The sequence below is a fragment of the Bos indicus x Bos taurus genome, chromosome 5, assembly GCF_003369695.1.
Source record: "Bos indicus x Bos taurus breed Angus x Brahman F1 hybrid chromosome 5, Bos_hybrid_MaternalHap_v2.0, whole genome shotgun sequence".
Classification (NCBI taxonomy): domain Eukaryota; kingdom Metazoa; phylum Chordata; class Mammalia; order Artiodactyla; family Bovidae; genus Bos; species Bos indicus x Bos taurus.
In genome coordinates this window covers 89,203,702-89,219,709 of record NC_040080.1, presented here as the reverse complement: position 1 = coordinate 89,219,709, position 16,008 = coordinate 89,203,702, and the positions used below count along the sequence as shown (strand labels likewise).

Below are 16,008 nucleotides of genomic sequence, written 5' to 3'. Positions count from 1 at the left end.
TTTGTCTTCACTCACTCCCAGATAAATGGGCACATATATGTGCTAAGAGTTGTGATACTTTTTCTTTCTTGTTCCCTTTTTAAAGAAAAAAATTAACACATAACTTGTATTACCAAATGATTTGCACATTCTCATCTCCAATCTACTATGTAGTTCTTGGAAACCAAAGATACTCCTAATGACCGTCAAGGCTAAGCAGTTCATTTTTATAGCCTGATGGGAGAGATTTTAAAAATAAACTATCAAGTATATTCACACTTGAGAGAGTGATTATCTATTCATTATTTAAAAGAGACCAGACCTATGACTGGCAAGAAATAAGATAATTTTTAGGATAGTTCCTTAAGTATTTGATTTAGGGATTGTACATCTTAAAAATGTTAAAATTTTTCTTATGTTCTGACCTTATTCTTAGGATGATTAATCCTTATTTAAAAAAACTTGAGTACTCAGTCTTTTATTTTTGTTTTTATTTTTTCCGGTCCTTCATCAGTGTGTGGATTAAATGATGTATAGTCAAAAAAATTAGACAAGTTGTTACCTGAGCAGATGGGTTAATGGAAAGATTGGGTTGGGTGTTGGATCAGAGCACTGGCTATTTCTTGCCTTTCTTGCTCTCCAGTGTTTTTTTCTTTTTCTTTTTTTTACTTTTTTTTTTTTTTTTAATAATGGAGAGTTTTTTAACTTTGGGTTCAGAATTGAGAGCTCATGACACTCTCTTGTTTCCTTCCCTCTGATGTCAGCCTGCATTTGACCACATTTAGCCTGCAGTACACACCTCCTGTGGTGGCCTGTGTCTGCATTCATCTGGCTTGCAAGTGGTCCAACTGGGAGATCCCAGTCTCAACTGATGGGAAGCACTGGTGGGAGTATGTTGACGCCACTGTGACCTTGGAACTTTTAGATGGTAAGTTTTAGAGGAAGGGACCTTGAAAAGCACTTGCTCTTGATCTGTCACATACCTGGCCAAAGGTGACTTGATTTCAGATGAATACAGTTAGTTGAGGTTATCCTTGTTTCATTACTTCTGCCTCTCTGAGTTTTTCTTAAATGTTCTAATTTCATTTGTAGAACTGACACATGAATTTCTACAGATTCTGGAGAAAACCCCCAACAGGCTCAAACGAATTTGGAATTGGAGGGTAAGAATTATTGCTGTCACTTTCTTTTGACTGTACCAGTGAGATACCAGATACAGATATGTACCCTAGGTTTGGAATTTCCACTTTTTATAGTTATGCAACAGTTATGATTTCAACTTCATAGCTGGGATACTGGCTCAGAAATCCATTGATGTAGGTAACAGCAGGATTTATTTTGTGTTTTGCAACTCTTCGTGGTTTGGTCATTTGGTCAGCAACGTTGGTTGAGTATTTTTTTGTGTGTAGAGAGTGGGAAGGGGGAAAATTTGGCTTTTCGGAGACATAGAATGTTGGCTTCTTATATAGGAAAGATACAGAGTTAGGAGGTTAGAGCTGGTATTGTAATTTTATCTTTGACATTACTTGCTTTTAAATGGATTTTCGAATTTTGTTTTTATATAGATCACAGTTCAAAGTTATGTTTCAAGTATTCTTGAAAGTCTTATTTATGATTAACGAAATAATTCTCTCTTTTTTTTTTTCAGTGTCAGAAAACTTAAAAGTATTCCTTGCATTTCTGAGAATTCTAGACTGAGGATGCTTAATTTTCTTAATTTTCTTTCTCCTAAGTTGAGTTATAGAAAATGAGTTTGCCTAGGGTTCAAAGGAGATTTGAGAGGACACAAGTCTTATCCTTTACTTTTGTGTAAAACTTTACCAAAATTTCTAGAGTTCTAGACTAACTGTAATCGTAAGATAAGGATGTTCATGAATGAATACAACTTCATTATTTTTATTGCCTTGTAGCGGGATCTTAGTTTCGTGTGTGTGTCTGTGTATGTGTGTGTGTGATCAGTTGTTTCTGACTCTTTGCGACCCCATGGACTGTAGCCCACCAGCCTCCTCTGTCCATGGAATTTTCCAGGCAAGAATACTGGTGTGGGTTGCCATTTCCTCCTCCAGGGGATCTTCCCAACCCTGGGACTGAACCCACGTCTCTTGCGTCTCCTGCAGTAGAAGGTGGATTCTTTACCACTGCACCAGTTGGGAAGCCCCTAGTTTCATGACCAGGATTAGAACCTGGGACCCTGGCAGTGGTAGCACCGAGTCCTAATCACTGGACTACCAGAGGATTCCCACAATATTATGTTTCACTGTAGGTACTATGTTGTACAGAGGATCTCTCGGGTATATTCATCTTATGTAACTGAAACTTGTTGCCCTTTGACTAACATGTCCTTGTTTCCTCCTTCCCTCAGTCTCTGGAAACCACTATTCTACTCTCTACAAGTTTGACTATTTTAGATTCCTTACATAAGTAAGATCACATAGTACTTGTCTTTCTGTGTCTGGCTTGTTTTACTTAGCAAAAGGTCCTCCAGGTTCATTTATGTTTGTTGCAAATGGCAGAATTTCCCTCTTTTTAAATTTTAAAAAAAATTTTAAATTGTGGTAAAATACAAATAACATAAAATTGACTGTCTTAGCCATTTTTAAGTATACAGGTATTACATGGATTTATACTGTACTCCAGTGTTCTTGCCTGGAGAAACCCAGGGACGGGGGAGCCTGATGGGCTGCCGTCTATGGAGTCGCACAGAGTTGGACACGACTGATGTGACTTAGCAGCAGCAGCATACTGTTCTGCAGTCATTATTACCATCTATCCCCATAACTTTTCATTTTATAAAACTAAAACTCTATAAACGTTAAACAATGACTGTCTATTCCCTGACTCTGGCAGCCACGATTATATTTCATTATTTAGACTATTGTTAGTACCTGTAAACCTCATGTAAGTGGAATCATACATTATTTGTTTTTTTGTGACTGACTTATTTCAATTAGCACATCCTCAAGGTTTGTCTTATGTTGTAGCATATGGTAGAATTTTAATTGTTCTCTTAAAAGGCTGAATAATCTTTTGTGTGTTTGTACCACATTTTATTTATCCATTCTTCCATCGATAGACATTTGGTTTGTGTCTGCATTTTACCTTTTGTATGTAATGCTGCAATGAATATTGGTGTATAGTATCTCTTTTGAGACCCTGCTTTCTATTCTTCTGGGTATATACCCAGAAGTGGAATTGCTGGGTCATATGCTAGTTCTATTTTTATTTTGTTGAGGAACTGTTTTCCATACTGGTGTACCATTTTACATTCCTACCAAACAGTTCACAGAGTTCCAATTTCTTTATATCTTTGTTAACACTTGCTGTTAATTTTTTTTTTGGCAGTAGCTGTCTAAAGGATGTGAAGTGGTCTTTGATTTGCAGTTCCCTAATAATTAGTGATGTTAAGCATTTTTCATATTCTTATTGGCCATTTGTGTATCTTCTTTGGAGAAATGTCTACTCCAGTCCTTTGTCCATTTTCAGATTGGGTTGTTTGGTTTTTGTTGTTGAGTTTTAGGAGTTCTTTGCACATTCTGGATACTAATCCCTCATCAGATATATAATTTACAAATATTTTCTCCTATGTGTGTTGCCTTTTACTCCAGATAGTGGCTTTTGATGCACAAAATTGAAATATTCCCATGGAGTTCTTTTTGGGGAGGGGTGTGGTCACCTGGCCTTTTCTATCATATCTAAGAAGTCATTGCTAAATGCAATGTTGTGAACCTTTTATTCTTTGCTTTCTTCTAAGAGTTGAATATATGTATTTTTAATTGGAGGATAATTGCTTTACAGTGTTGTGTTGGTTTCTGCCTTACAATAAGTGAACCAGCCATTGTTGTTCAGTTACAAAGTCATGTCTGACTCTTTGCAACCCCACGGACTGCAGCATGCCAGGCTTCCTTGTCCTTCACTATCTCCTGGAGTTTGCTCAAACTTGTGTCCGTTCATGCCATCCAGCCATCTCATCCTCTGTCGTCCCCTTGTGCCTTCAATCTTTCCTAGCATTGGTCTTTTCCTTTGAGTTGGCTATTTGCATCAGGTGGCTAAAGTTTTGGAGCTTCAGCATCAGCATCAGTCCTTCTAATGTATATTCAGGGTTGATTTTCTTTAGGATTGACAGCTTTGATCTCCTTGCCGTCCAAGGGACTCTGAAGAATCTTCTGTAGTACCACAATTCAAAAGCATCAATTCTTTGGTACTCAGCCTTCTTTATGGTCCAACTCTCAGATCTGTACCTGACTACTGGGAAAACCATAGCTTTGACTATACAGACCTTTGTTGACAAAGTGATGTCTCTTCTTTTTAATACACTATCTAGGTTTGTCCATAGCTTTTTTCCAAGGAGCCAAGCATCTTTTAATTTCATGGCTACAGTCACCAACTGCAGTGATATTGGAGCCCAAGAAAATAAAATCTGTCACTGTTTCTACGTGGTAATGTATATATTTCAGTGCTACTCTCAATTCATCCTACCTTCTCCTTCCCCCACAAGGGGAAGTTCTCTGTGTTTACAAGTCTGTACTCTGTGTCTGTTCCGGCCCTGGAAATAGGATCATCAATACTATTTTTCTAGATTCCATACATATGCGTTCATATATGATATTTGTTTTTCTCTTTCTGACTTATTCTGTATAACAGGTTCTACGTTCATCTACCACAGTTTAACTGCCTCCAGTTCATTCCTTTTTGTGGCTAAGTAACATTCCATTGTATATAGGTATCACAATTTCTTTTATCCATTCATCTGTCGATGGACACCTAGGTTGCTTCCATGTCCTGGATATTGTAAATAAATAGTGCTGCATTGAACATTGGGGTACATACGTCTTTTAGGATTATGGTTTTCTGAGGTATATGAGTTTTACTGTTTTGGATCTCAGTTTGGATCCTTTATCTGTGTTAATTTTTGTATATGGTATTAGGTAAGGGTCCAGTCTCATTCTTTTGCATGTGGATGTGTAGTTTTCCTAGCACCATTTGTTGAAAAAACTGTCCTTTCCCCATTGAATGGTCTTGGCACCCTCGTCAAAAATCATTTGACCATGTATGACAACGTTTTTTCTGGACTTCTGTTTCATTCATCTATATGTCATTACCCCACTGTTCTGATTACTGTGGCTTTGTAGTAAGTTTGGGAATCAGGAAGTGTGAGTCTTCCTGCTTGGTTTTTCATTTTTGAGATTGTTTTGTCTATTCAGGGTCCTTTGAGATTCCATATAAATTATAGGATGGATTTTTTATTTCTGCAAAAAATGTCGTTGGAATTTTGATAGTGATTGCAGAAGTCTATACATTGCTTTGAGTATGCACATTTTAACAATATTAATGTTTGAGTTAATGTTTGGATCGAGTACACCGGATGAGTTTCTGGTTATGTTTTCCATAATACCTTTCACCAGTGTTCTGCAGTTGTCACTGTGCAAGTCTTTGTGTGTTAGTCACTGAGTCGTGTCTGACTCTTTGTGACCCCATGGATTGTACAGCCCACCAGCCTCTTCTGTCCATGGGATTTTCCAGTCAAGGATACTGGAATGGGTTGCCATTTCTTTCTCCAGGGGATCTTCCCAACCCAGGGATTGAACCCGGGTCTCCTGCATTGCAGTCAGATGCTTTACCGTCTGAGCTACTAGGGAAGCCCATGCAAGTTTTTACTTGGTAATTTCTAAGTATTCTTTTTGATGCTGTTGTAAATGGGATTGTTTTCATATAATTTCCTTTTCAGATTGTTTACTGTTCATTCAGGGAATTGTAACTGAATTTTATTTATCTTGCTACTTTGCCTAATTCATTGATTAATTCTAATAAAATTATAGAAAATAATTTTTTGATGGAATCTTTGGGGTTTTCTGCATATAAGCTCATGTCATCTGCAGACCAGTAATATTACTTCTTCTTTTCCAATTTGATGCCTTTTCTTTCTTTGTCTTGCCTGATTGCTGTGGCTAGGACTTCCAGAAGTGTATTGAAAGTGAGCATCCTTTCCTTATTCTTGATATTAAGGAAAGTTTTCAGACTTTAACCATTGAATATGATATTCACTGGGGTTTTTATATATGGCTTTTATTATGTTTAGATAGTTTGCTTATATCCCTAGTTTGTTGAGTATTTTTATGTTGAAAATGTGTTGAATTTTGTCAAATGCTTTTTCTTCATGAATTGAGACGATCATGTATTGTTTTTTTTCCCCCTTCATTCTGCTTATGTGATGTGCTTGTGTACGTGCTCAGTCGTGTCTCACTTTTTGTGACATAGCATATGAATTGATTTCCGTATGTTGAACTGTCTTTATATTCCAGGAATAAATCCCACTTGGTCATGATATGTAGTTTTTAAAATAGGCTGTCAAATTCATTTTGCTAGTATTTCGTTGAAGATTTTTTATCTATGTTTTTAAGGGATATTGGCCTGTAGTTTTCCCTTCTTACAGTGTTTTAGTCTGATTTTGGTTATCAGGGTGGTGCTCACCTCATAGAATGAGTTGGGAAGTATTCGTCCTCTTATTTTTTGGAGTGTTTGAAAAGGATTGGTGTTCCTTCTTGTGGTGGCTTCTCTTGTCACGGAGCACGGGCTCTACGTGTGCAGGCTTCAGGAATTGGAACTCACAGGCTGAGCAGTTACAGGTCAAGGGCTCTAGAGCCCGAGCTCAGTAGTTGTTGTGCATGGGCTTAATCCCATGTCATGTGGGATCTTTCTGGACCAGGGACTGAACCTGTGTCCCCTACATTGACAGGCAGATTCTTAACTACGTGACCACCAGGGAAGTCCCCAAATTTTATTTTGATTTTTCTCTATTTTTCTTTTCTCCATTTTATTCTCTGCTCTAATCTTTATTGCATCTTTCTCTCTGCTACCTTTGTTCTTTTTCTAGTTCCTTAAATTGTAAGTTTGTTATTTTGAGATGTTTGTTGATTTGTTTTTGTGTTTCACAGCTTGTGGGATTTTAGTTTCCTGATTTTAGTGTGTTTATATCTGTAAATTTCTCCCTTAGCACCACTTTTGCTACATCCCTTAAGTTTTGAAATGTTGTACTTTTGTTTTCCTTTTTCTCTTAAGTATTTTCTCATTTCCCTTTTGATTTCTTTGATCCATTGTGATTTTTTCCCCCCAGTTTTCACTAACTTTTATCTCATTTTGATTTTTAGTATGATATGTGTCTTTTAAAATCTGTTGACTTAAGTTTGCGGCCTAACATATGGTCTGTCCTGGAAAATGTCTCATATGCACTTAAAGAATGTATGCTGCTCATTTGGGGAGAGTGTTCTGTATATGTTTGTTGGATCTAGTTAGTTTATTTAAGTCCTATTTCCTCATCCTCTTGTCTGATCTATCAATCATTGTGAAGGGGGTATTGAAGTCTTCAACTATTACTGTAAAGCTGTCTATTTTTCTTGAATTCTTTTAGGTTTTGGCCTCATATATTTTGATGGCCTGTCACTAGGTATGTAAATGTTTATAACTGGTGTGTCTTATTTCTGTACCTAGCCTTTTAACATATATAATGTCCCTTCTTTGTCTCTTAAAACCTTTTTTGATTTAAAGTCTATTTTGTCTGCTCTTAGAATAGCCATGCATGTTCTCATGGTTACTGTTTGCATTGTGTTTCTTTTTCCATCCTTTCATTTTGCTTGTTTGGGTCTTTGGATCTCAGTGGCATATAGATAACTGTAAGTTGGAGTTCGAGCATATGTTTTTACCCATTCTACAAATCTGTCTTTTCCTTAAGAGTTTAGTCCACTTACACTTAAAGTAATTAGAGATAAGGAAAGACTTACTTCTTTTACTTATGGTATTTTTTATATAGGCATACCTAGTTTTATTGCACTTCGCAGATAATTGCACTCTTTATAATGAAGGTTTGTGGCAATGAAAAGGTCTGTTTGTGCCATTTTCCCAACAGTATTTGCTCACTTTGTGTCTGTTACATTTTGGAAATTCCTGTTATGGTGATATGTAATAATATTACTACTACAACTCAAATGATGGTTAGCATTTTTTACCAATAAGGTATTTTAAATAAATGTATGTGTTTTTTTTTTTTTTTTTTTAAGAAATAATACATTGCATATTTAATAAACAACATAAGGATAATTTTTATATGCACTGGGTATTGAGAAGTTTTTTGTGGCTTGCTTTATTGTGGTGGTGGTGGTTTAGTTGCTCAGTCTGTCTGACCCTTGCTACCCTGTGGACTATAGCCCACCAGGCTCCTCTGTCCATGGGATTTCCAGGCAAGAATACTGGAGTGGGTTGCCATTTCCTTCTCTTGGGTATCTTCCCAAGCTGGGGACTGAACCCGGGTCTCCTGTACTGCAGGCAGATTCTTTACCGACTGAGCTACCAGAGAATTCCCTGACTTTATTGTGATTAGCTTCATTGAGATGGTCTGAAACTGAACCCACAGCATCTCCACAAGTATGCCTGTGTGCCTTAGAGCTTTTTGTTCATTTCCTGCATTACTGTTTTTTGTACTTAGTTGATTTTTCATAGTGAAAAATGTTAAACTTTCTTGCTCGTTTTTTGTATTCTAGGCTGTTTTCTTTGAATTTATCATGGGATTATCTTTGACATCCTAAAGTTATAGTACTCTGATTTTTTTTTTCGTTTGGTTCCTCAGACTTGATATAATTTCCATTGTGCTGTCTTCAAGTTTGCTGATTTTTCTGCCTCATCTGTCTTTTAAATCCTCCAGTGCATTTTTCATTTCAGTTATTGTACTTTTCAGCTCCAAGATTTCTTTCTAGTTTCTTTAAACATTTTTATTTTCTTTTTAAATCTCTTTATCTCATTTTGTTAACATGTTGTTTTCTTAACTTTCAACTTCGTTTCCTTAAGTGTCTTTAAGGCAGTTATTTTAACATCTTTGCCTAGTAGATTTGCCATTGGGTCTTTTTCAGGACAGTTTCTGTTGATTTTTTTTTTTTTCCTTTCGAATGGGCTATACTTCTTGCTTCTTTATATGCCTTGTGATTTTTCGTTGTTGAAGATTGAATATTTGAATCTAATAACACGGTAACTCTGGAAATCAGATTCCCTCACTTTCCTGGGGTTTGTTATTTTTTATTTTTGTATATTTGGGCTGGTGGCTTGATTTTTCAGGGATATCTCTGTGCTGAAGATTAGCCTGATGTGTAAAATTATGGACTTCTCTTTTCTGAGCCTTCTCCTAGACATTTCTGTATATGTAGTTTTTAAATTTTCTACCATAATATCTGGCTCCCAAAGAGGGAAAAGGAAAAAATGAAGTGGGGGAGGAAAGGTGTTGGCCCTTTGTATCTGGGGAATTCACTTCAGCCAGAGGAGGAGGGGATCACAACAATGGAGGGAGGTGCAACAGTGGTCTCCTGCCTGTTTGTACCTCTGTGATTGAAAGCAACAGTCAGCGATCAGAGCACAGATCTCCAATATTTGCCAGTCAGGCTTCCCCAAGCTGTGAGAAAGGTACTATAGGAACAGATGCACAGCTACCTGGGTCTGAGAGCTGAAACTGAGGGAAATTAAACCCAATTATTTGTCCATGGCTTACTTACCCTGGAAATTACAAGCCTTCAGCAGACTGCAGTGTTCCAAAATAGTTATATCAAAAAGATCCTGCCTGTGAAGTTGTTGTTTAGGTGGGAGACAGATTCTTGGGGCTTCCTACTCTGCTGTCTTCACAGAATTGCCCTCCTCTTTTAAGGCTAAATGATACTTCATTGTATGTACAGGCCACATTTTTAAAATCCGTTCTTTTTTGTTGTTGGACACTTGGCTTGCTTTCATACCTTAGGTATTGTGCCTCTTTGCGATCTTGTGATTCTTGATTGAAGTTTAAAAAATTTTAAATCTCCTGATGGTAATAATTATCAGTCTCATGTTAGAGTAGCCTTCTGGTTATGGGCTAGCCCAATTCCCAATGCCACAGCAGACACAGTCTACTCATTTCAGTGTTTTTTTCCCATATGATGAATTACTTAAATTGAAAAAAATGCTATTTGCTTTATTCTAGGCATGGCAGGCTGACAGGAAAACAAAAGCAGATGACCGAGGAGCAGATGAAAACTCTTCGGAGCAGACAATCCTTAATATGATTTCCCAGAGCTCTTCAGATACAACTATCGCAGGTTTAATGAGCATGTCAGCTTCTTCTACCACAAGTGCAGTGCCTTCCCTTCCAGCCACTGAAGACTCAAAGAGCAACTTAAGCAACGTGGAGATGTTGTCAAGTGAGCGTTGGCTGTCCTCCCACCCTCCTTTCAAGGTAGAACCTGCTCAGGGTTATCGGAAGAGTGAGAATTTAGCACTTGTAGGAGCTGATCATTCCTTACAACAGGATGGTTCAAATGCATTTGTTTCCCAGAAACAGAATAGTAAGAGTGTGCCGTCAGCTAAAGTATCACTGAAAGAATACCGTGCAAAGCATGCAGAAGAGTTGGCTGCCCAGAAGAGGCAACTGGAGAACATGGAGGCCAATGTGAAGTCACAGTACGCGTATGCTGCCCAGAATCTTCTGTCTCACCATGATAGCCATTCTTCGGTCATTCTGAAAATGCCCATAGAGGGCTCAGAAAACCCTGAGCGGCCTTTTCTGGAAAAAACTGACAAAACAGCTCTCAAAATGAGAATCCCAATGACAGGTGGAGATAAAGCTGCCTCTATAAAACCAGAGGAGATAAAAATGCGCATTAAAGTTCACACTGCAGCTGATAAGCACAATTCTGTAGATGATAGTGTCACAAAGAACCGAGAGCACAAAGAAAAGCACAAAACTCACCCATCTAATCATCATCATCATCATAATCACCACTCACACAAACACTCTCACTCACAGCTTCCAGCTGGTACTGGGAACAAACGTCTGGGTGATCCAAAACATAGTAGCCAGACAAGCACCTTAGCACACAAACCCTACAGCTTGTCTAGCTCTTTCTCCTCTTCCAGTTCTTCTCGTAAAAGGCCCCTCCCTGAAGAGACTGGAGGGGTGGCGTATGATCATTCAACCAAGACCGCCAAGAGTGCTAAATCCTCTTCCATAAATTTCTCCTTCCCACCTCTTCCTACAATGGCCCAGTTGCCTGGGCATAGCTCAGACACAAGTGGCCTTCATTTTTCACAGCCCAGCTGTAAAACTCGAGTTCCTCACATGAAATTGGATAAAAGCTCCACTGGGGCCAATAGTCACAATACACCCCAGACCACAGACTATCAAGATACTGTGAATATGCTTAACTCCCTTCTCAATGCCCAGGGTGTTCAGCCCACTCAGCCCCCGGCGTTTGAATACGTTCATTCTTATGGAGAATATATGAATCCACGGGCTGGTGGAATGTCCTCCAGATCTGGCAACACAGACAAACCCCGGCCGCCACCTCTACCATCAGAACCTCCTCCACCGCTTCCACCCCTTCCCAAGTGAAAAAGAAGAAGAGAAAAAAGCTTCTTTAAAAACGCATTTGTTTTTAAACTACTGATTCTGGACTAAGAAAAGTACTTCTCATATGAAATATGTCACCCTTGTTGGACTAGGGAATAAATTAATATTGAGACATAGGTGGGAGGATGGTTGAGGGCCTTGGTTGTTAATGTCTCCTGCCTCAGAAATTTAACTATTTTATTATAGTTTTTACTGGTATTGGAGAGGTGAGAATGTGTTAAAGCTGTGAATGATTCAGAATACTTTCTCTCTTCTTGGCCTCTCCACCTCCTAATTAGGTTGATTAGAGTTGATATCTTCCCTCTTCTTGCCAGGACTGAAATATGGAGGGTTTGTTTTATCAAACAGTTGTGGATCCTTTTGGTGTTTAATATATAAGAAGAGAGGAAGTATTTAAACATCAAAATCTTTTAAGAGACTTTTAAAAAATAATTTAAAGAAAGTAAGTTATCTGTTTAGTTTTTTTTTTTTTATATAATTGGGGAAGGGGTAGGGATTTTGCTGTGTGTATGAGATGCACAGTAATGAGTCCTTCCGGGTGGGATTGGAGGGTTGGGGGTGTGTGTAGGTGGGTTGGGAAGATAGGATTTTGGCCATGAGTGCTGAGACAGGCTCTGGCCACTTGAAGTGTTTCGACCTGTAAGTGTGTATATAAGTGTGGGTATGTGTGATATTAAGTGTGTGTGTGTTTAAAAATCATGTTTTATCTTTCCCTCCCTGTCCTTCACCATTTCTACTTCTCGACAGTCTACTAGGGAGAACACGGTGTGGCCTTTTTGAGCATAAAGGGAGGAAGAGGCATATATTTGGTGTGATATTTTCCCCTATTCTTTATGTTGTAATTGAAGGTAGCCTTCTAAATTCTAGTTTGGGCAGGTGCCGCCAATAGTCTGATATTGGACTCTTATACAGACTTCCTTTTTTACCCTCTTTTTCCTTTTGATAGAGAACAAAGATGGGATTGAGGAAGAAGGCTGGAGAGCTAGGCTGGCTTCGGCCCTACAGAATTGTATTGTGTTTTTTTTCCCCCCATGTTGGGCTTTTGGAAAGTGTTCAAGTGAGAGCAGTCTCAGGGTCCCTGAATGGAAGTGGGGTGTGCTATCCTTTCAGTGAAGCCCAGACCATATGTGAGCATAGTTCTGGGAGAAGCCATGGAGCTAGAGGATACTGAAAACAATGAAAATTGTGATTGGGAATTTTTAGGACATTATATTTTAAATTATATTATGAATGTAAGACTTTCTGTATGTCTGAAGGGAAGCAGCTGCATCCTCAATTTTTGCAGTCTATATGACTTCAGAGATCGAAACTTACGAATTTAACAGTGCTGATGCCATGAGGGTGAGCAAGCCTAGCCTACAGATAACTGTTATGTTTAGATTGTCCATCTTTGGTGGCTTTAATTCTAGGCAGAAGTTCTTCTGGAGATTTCTAAAAGTCCTTTAGAAAAATGGATCAGGAGTCCTGTTCTTATGGGTACTTAATTGTCCCATATTTTAGGAGTGAATGTTTTTGTTGAAAGAAATCTTTCAGGGGGCTAGAAAGAATTCTAAGCCAAGTTGTCCAGCTGAAAATGCCACCAAGTCACAGATCATTTCATGTGATATTCTTCAGTCTTCATGGTGTTTTTTGCTATGGAAAAGGTGATGCAGTTTGAATTTGTCTTCTTGATTTTAATGCAGCTTTTTTCACACCAAATATTCTTTATGGATAAATTGAATTTTTTCATTGAAAGTCATAGGGAGATAGGAGTTTTGTGTGTGCTGCTGCTTGCCAGGAACAGGTTGGGGAGAAAACTGAGGCAGTTGGAATTGCTGATGCACTGGCCTAATACAGGAGGGAATTTGTACAATAAACCTTAACCGAAGATGAGTTAGTGTCCTTCGTCTCTGCATATTTTAACTGTCTAGAGTGCCTGCTATTGCTGTGTAAAGTGAGCTCTCTGCTGATCGATACACCAGTAATACTTTTGACTTGGAATGTCACTTTACTTTTACAGATGACATTTTCCTCTTTTTCCTTGATATTTTCTGTGTTATGTTTGGTAATTGGTAGATGCGTGATGTGTTTACTAAATTTAGGCTGTTCGTTTAGATTTTGTTTGGTGGAGTCAGCTTTCTTCCCTGACCTTTAAAGGTTATTTAGTTTGCTTTTGTATCTTTGTGGAAGTGATGATCACTGATTTGATTATGAAAATGTCTCTTACAGCTTTAAGTTTTTCTCATGAAATGTCACATATTTTCTAATCACATTCACTTCCTCACCACAGACATACATATCCACTTGGCCTCAGCAGTTCTTCATGGCAGTCTGTAGTTAGTTCCTTAGAACTTTGTCAGGAGTGACCTTGAAAAAAATGCTTACTAGAGCCTAAAAGCTGCTTTCTGCTGTATAGTCTGGCCTTTGCACTAGTAGATCATTGCTGATATAGGTCAGTTTAGAGACTTTTCTATATTAGTGCCTCCTGATACTGTTTTAAGATTCCTGCAGTGTCTGCTTTTGTATCTCTGCATATGTTATGAGCCTCCTTATGGGCTCTGCATGAAGTGTTTGCTGCATTGTCTTTGGGTTAGCAGATGTCCCTGTCAACTAGCATGCATGTTGTCCAAATTCCATAAACTTAGGCTTCATGAGGTTGTGTGGTTTCTAAACACTGTGTCGTCTTTTACCCTCACCACTTCAAAGGGTGAAAAACAGGATTTATACATCCAAAGTTAGTCTAGTAAACATGGCTTTCCCCCCCTCTTTTAACCTAGACTATCAAGGATAAGTGGTGATAAGCAGGCCTGGAGCCTCAAGTTCTATAAATCTCATTCCTGAAACTTTGCTTGAATCTCATGTTGGCAAAAACGATTATCTGTGAATTGTTCGTAGGACTTTTAATCAGATAACCTGTGTTGCTGTTTGCTTACCTTTAGTGAAGCATTAATCTAAAGCTACGTTGGTCTTCTGAAGTATCAGTTATGCTTTTGGGGTTTAGAAAATACATAGGAATTAGTCTGGTCTTTTTACTTGAATCAGTGTGTTTCCATATCTGAGACCCTCAGCTCCCCCCCCCCCCTTTTTTTTATGATTTTAGTGTTTTCATTTAATGTATCCTTTTACATAGTTCTGTATTATTGGCTTCACCAGTATTGATAGAAAAATTAAATCTCCAGGTGGAACAGCAATGGATTAGAATATAAAAATAAAATCCTGGTAACATCAGTGCTGGATTTACTTTCACCTCTGCTACCTAATTCCCCATATTGAAAATCCATTCCCCTCTTTGTTCCTGGACAAAAGCCGATTATAGTTGGATTCTAAACATACCTGTGTTTCCCACAGAAACAGGGGACTGTGGGAACTTGGGAACTGATTTAACTTTTAAAAGGATTATTCCTTTGTTGATAATTTGTTTTGATCTTAATGCCAGGGAAAAAGGATTCTCCAACATCTTTAAGTTGGAATATAAATGTTACTGTCTTGGGGTTGGGAGAATTTAAGCAGCCTATGCAACCCTTCACATGGTGAGAAGTAAGCCCTCTGCAGTCCCACTAAACGTTTAGTGACTGATGCCTCCCCAGATTTCTTGTGTTGCTGCTTGTCAACACCCAGCTTTTAACTGAGTATCTGTTCCTGGTGGTTTAAAGAATGTTCATGTTGTATCACACTGTCAGTTTTATCTCTCTATCCCTATGTGGGATAAAAAGCCTGGTACTATAATCCTGCCTGATAGAGTGGTCTTGAGTGAGAATTATTTTTAAGTGGGAGACCCTTCCATTTTAATGTCTCTAAAGGAATGTTTACTGAAAAGTGGTGTCTACTCTTCCTGTTTTTAAGTGTGTATTCATGGTGAATGAAAAGAGAAAGACTTGGGTTTTCTGTTGCCATATTAAGCATGGAGAGGGATGCTTGACAGCATGCTAATTGAAGCCAGAGCAAGTATGTCTCCATCAGGTTATCAGGAACTGTTCAGTTGAAAGCTGAGGCCTTAACTGATTAGTGGTTGATCACATTGGATTTGGTTACAAGATGGAAGTGCTGGCTGGGTTAAGCACACAAAAGAATGCAGCTGACTTGACTTAGTGTTAACTTAGGTTCTGGATTTGAAACTGACCACCTCCTCACCCTACTCCCCACACCTAAAACTTTTCTTATCAGACCAAAGAGCAAAGAAGGAAAAAAAAAAATGAAACACTTTACCAATCTGTGTCACTCAGGTACAATTTTGTGGTGATATTTTTGTCTTTTTTTTTTTTGTATTACTCTTAAGAGTCCTTTCTCAGCATATTATTCTGCTCTTGCCTCTGTCTTCCTCGGGGCACCTCAGTTCTGGATGCTACTCCTGGGATCTCTACTGTTGTTATGTGAATGGTAAGATGTAAGTGACCATTACAGTAAGGGCTCTTTGTAAAAAATTTTAAAAAATGTTTTTAAAAATTTAAAAAGTACATTGTATACATTTTATAGTCTGGCTATCAATTTGATATTTTGCTGTCAAGTATGTTTCTCAATCTGTATTTATCCATCCCATCAATAAATGTTAAACACTCATCTGATGATCATTTATGTGTGCTGAGTCTTCAAGTTAGTCTTTAACTGTCATTTCATTGATACGATAATAGTTGTCTTAG

At 38.2% G+C, this 16,008-nt stretch overlaps 1 protein-coding gene across 1 annotated transcript in view; it reads left to right on the top strand.

Moving 5' to 3' along the window:
* Positions 1–15,939, top strand: part of CCNT1 (cyclin T1) — a 40,722-nt gene extending 24,783 nt beyond the window's left edge. Inside the window, exons 7-9 of the mRNA XM_027542709.1 lie at positions 744–907; positions 1,072–1,142; positions 9,968–15,939. Coding sequence (XP_027398510.1) covers positions 744–907; positions 1,072–1,142; positions 9,968–11,374 — 1,642 coding nt within the window. The 3' untranslated portion in view covers positions 11,375–15,939. The remainder of the gene's footprint in view (positions 1–743; positions 908–1,071; positions 1,143–9,967) is intronic.
* The last annotated feature ends 69 nt before the right edge of the window (positions 15,940–16,008 follow it).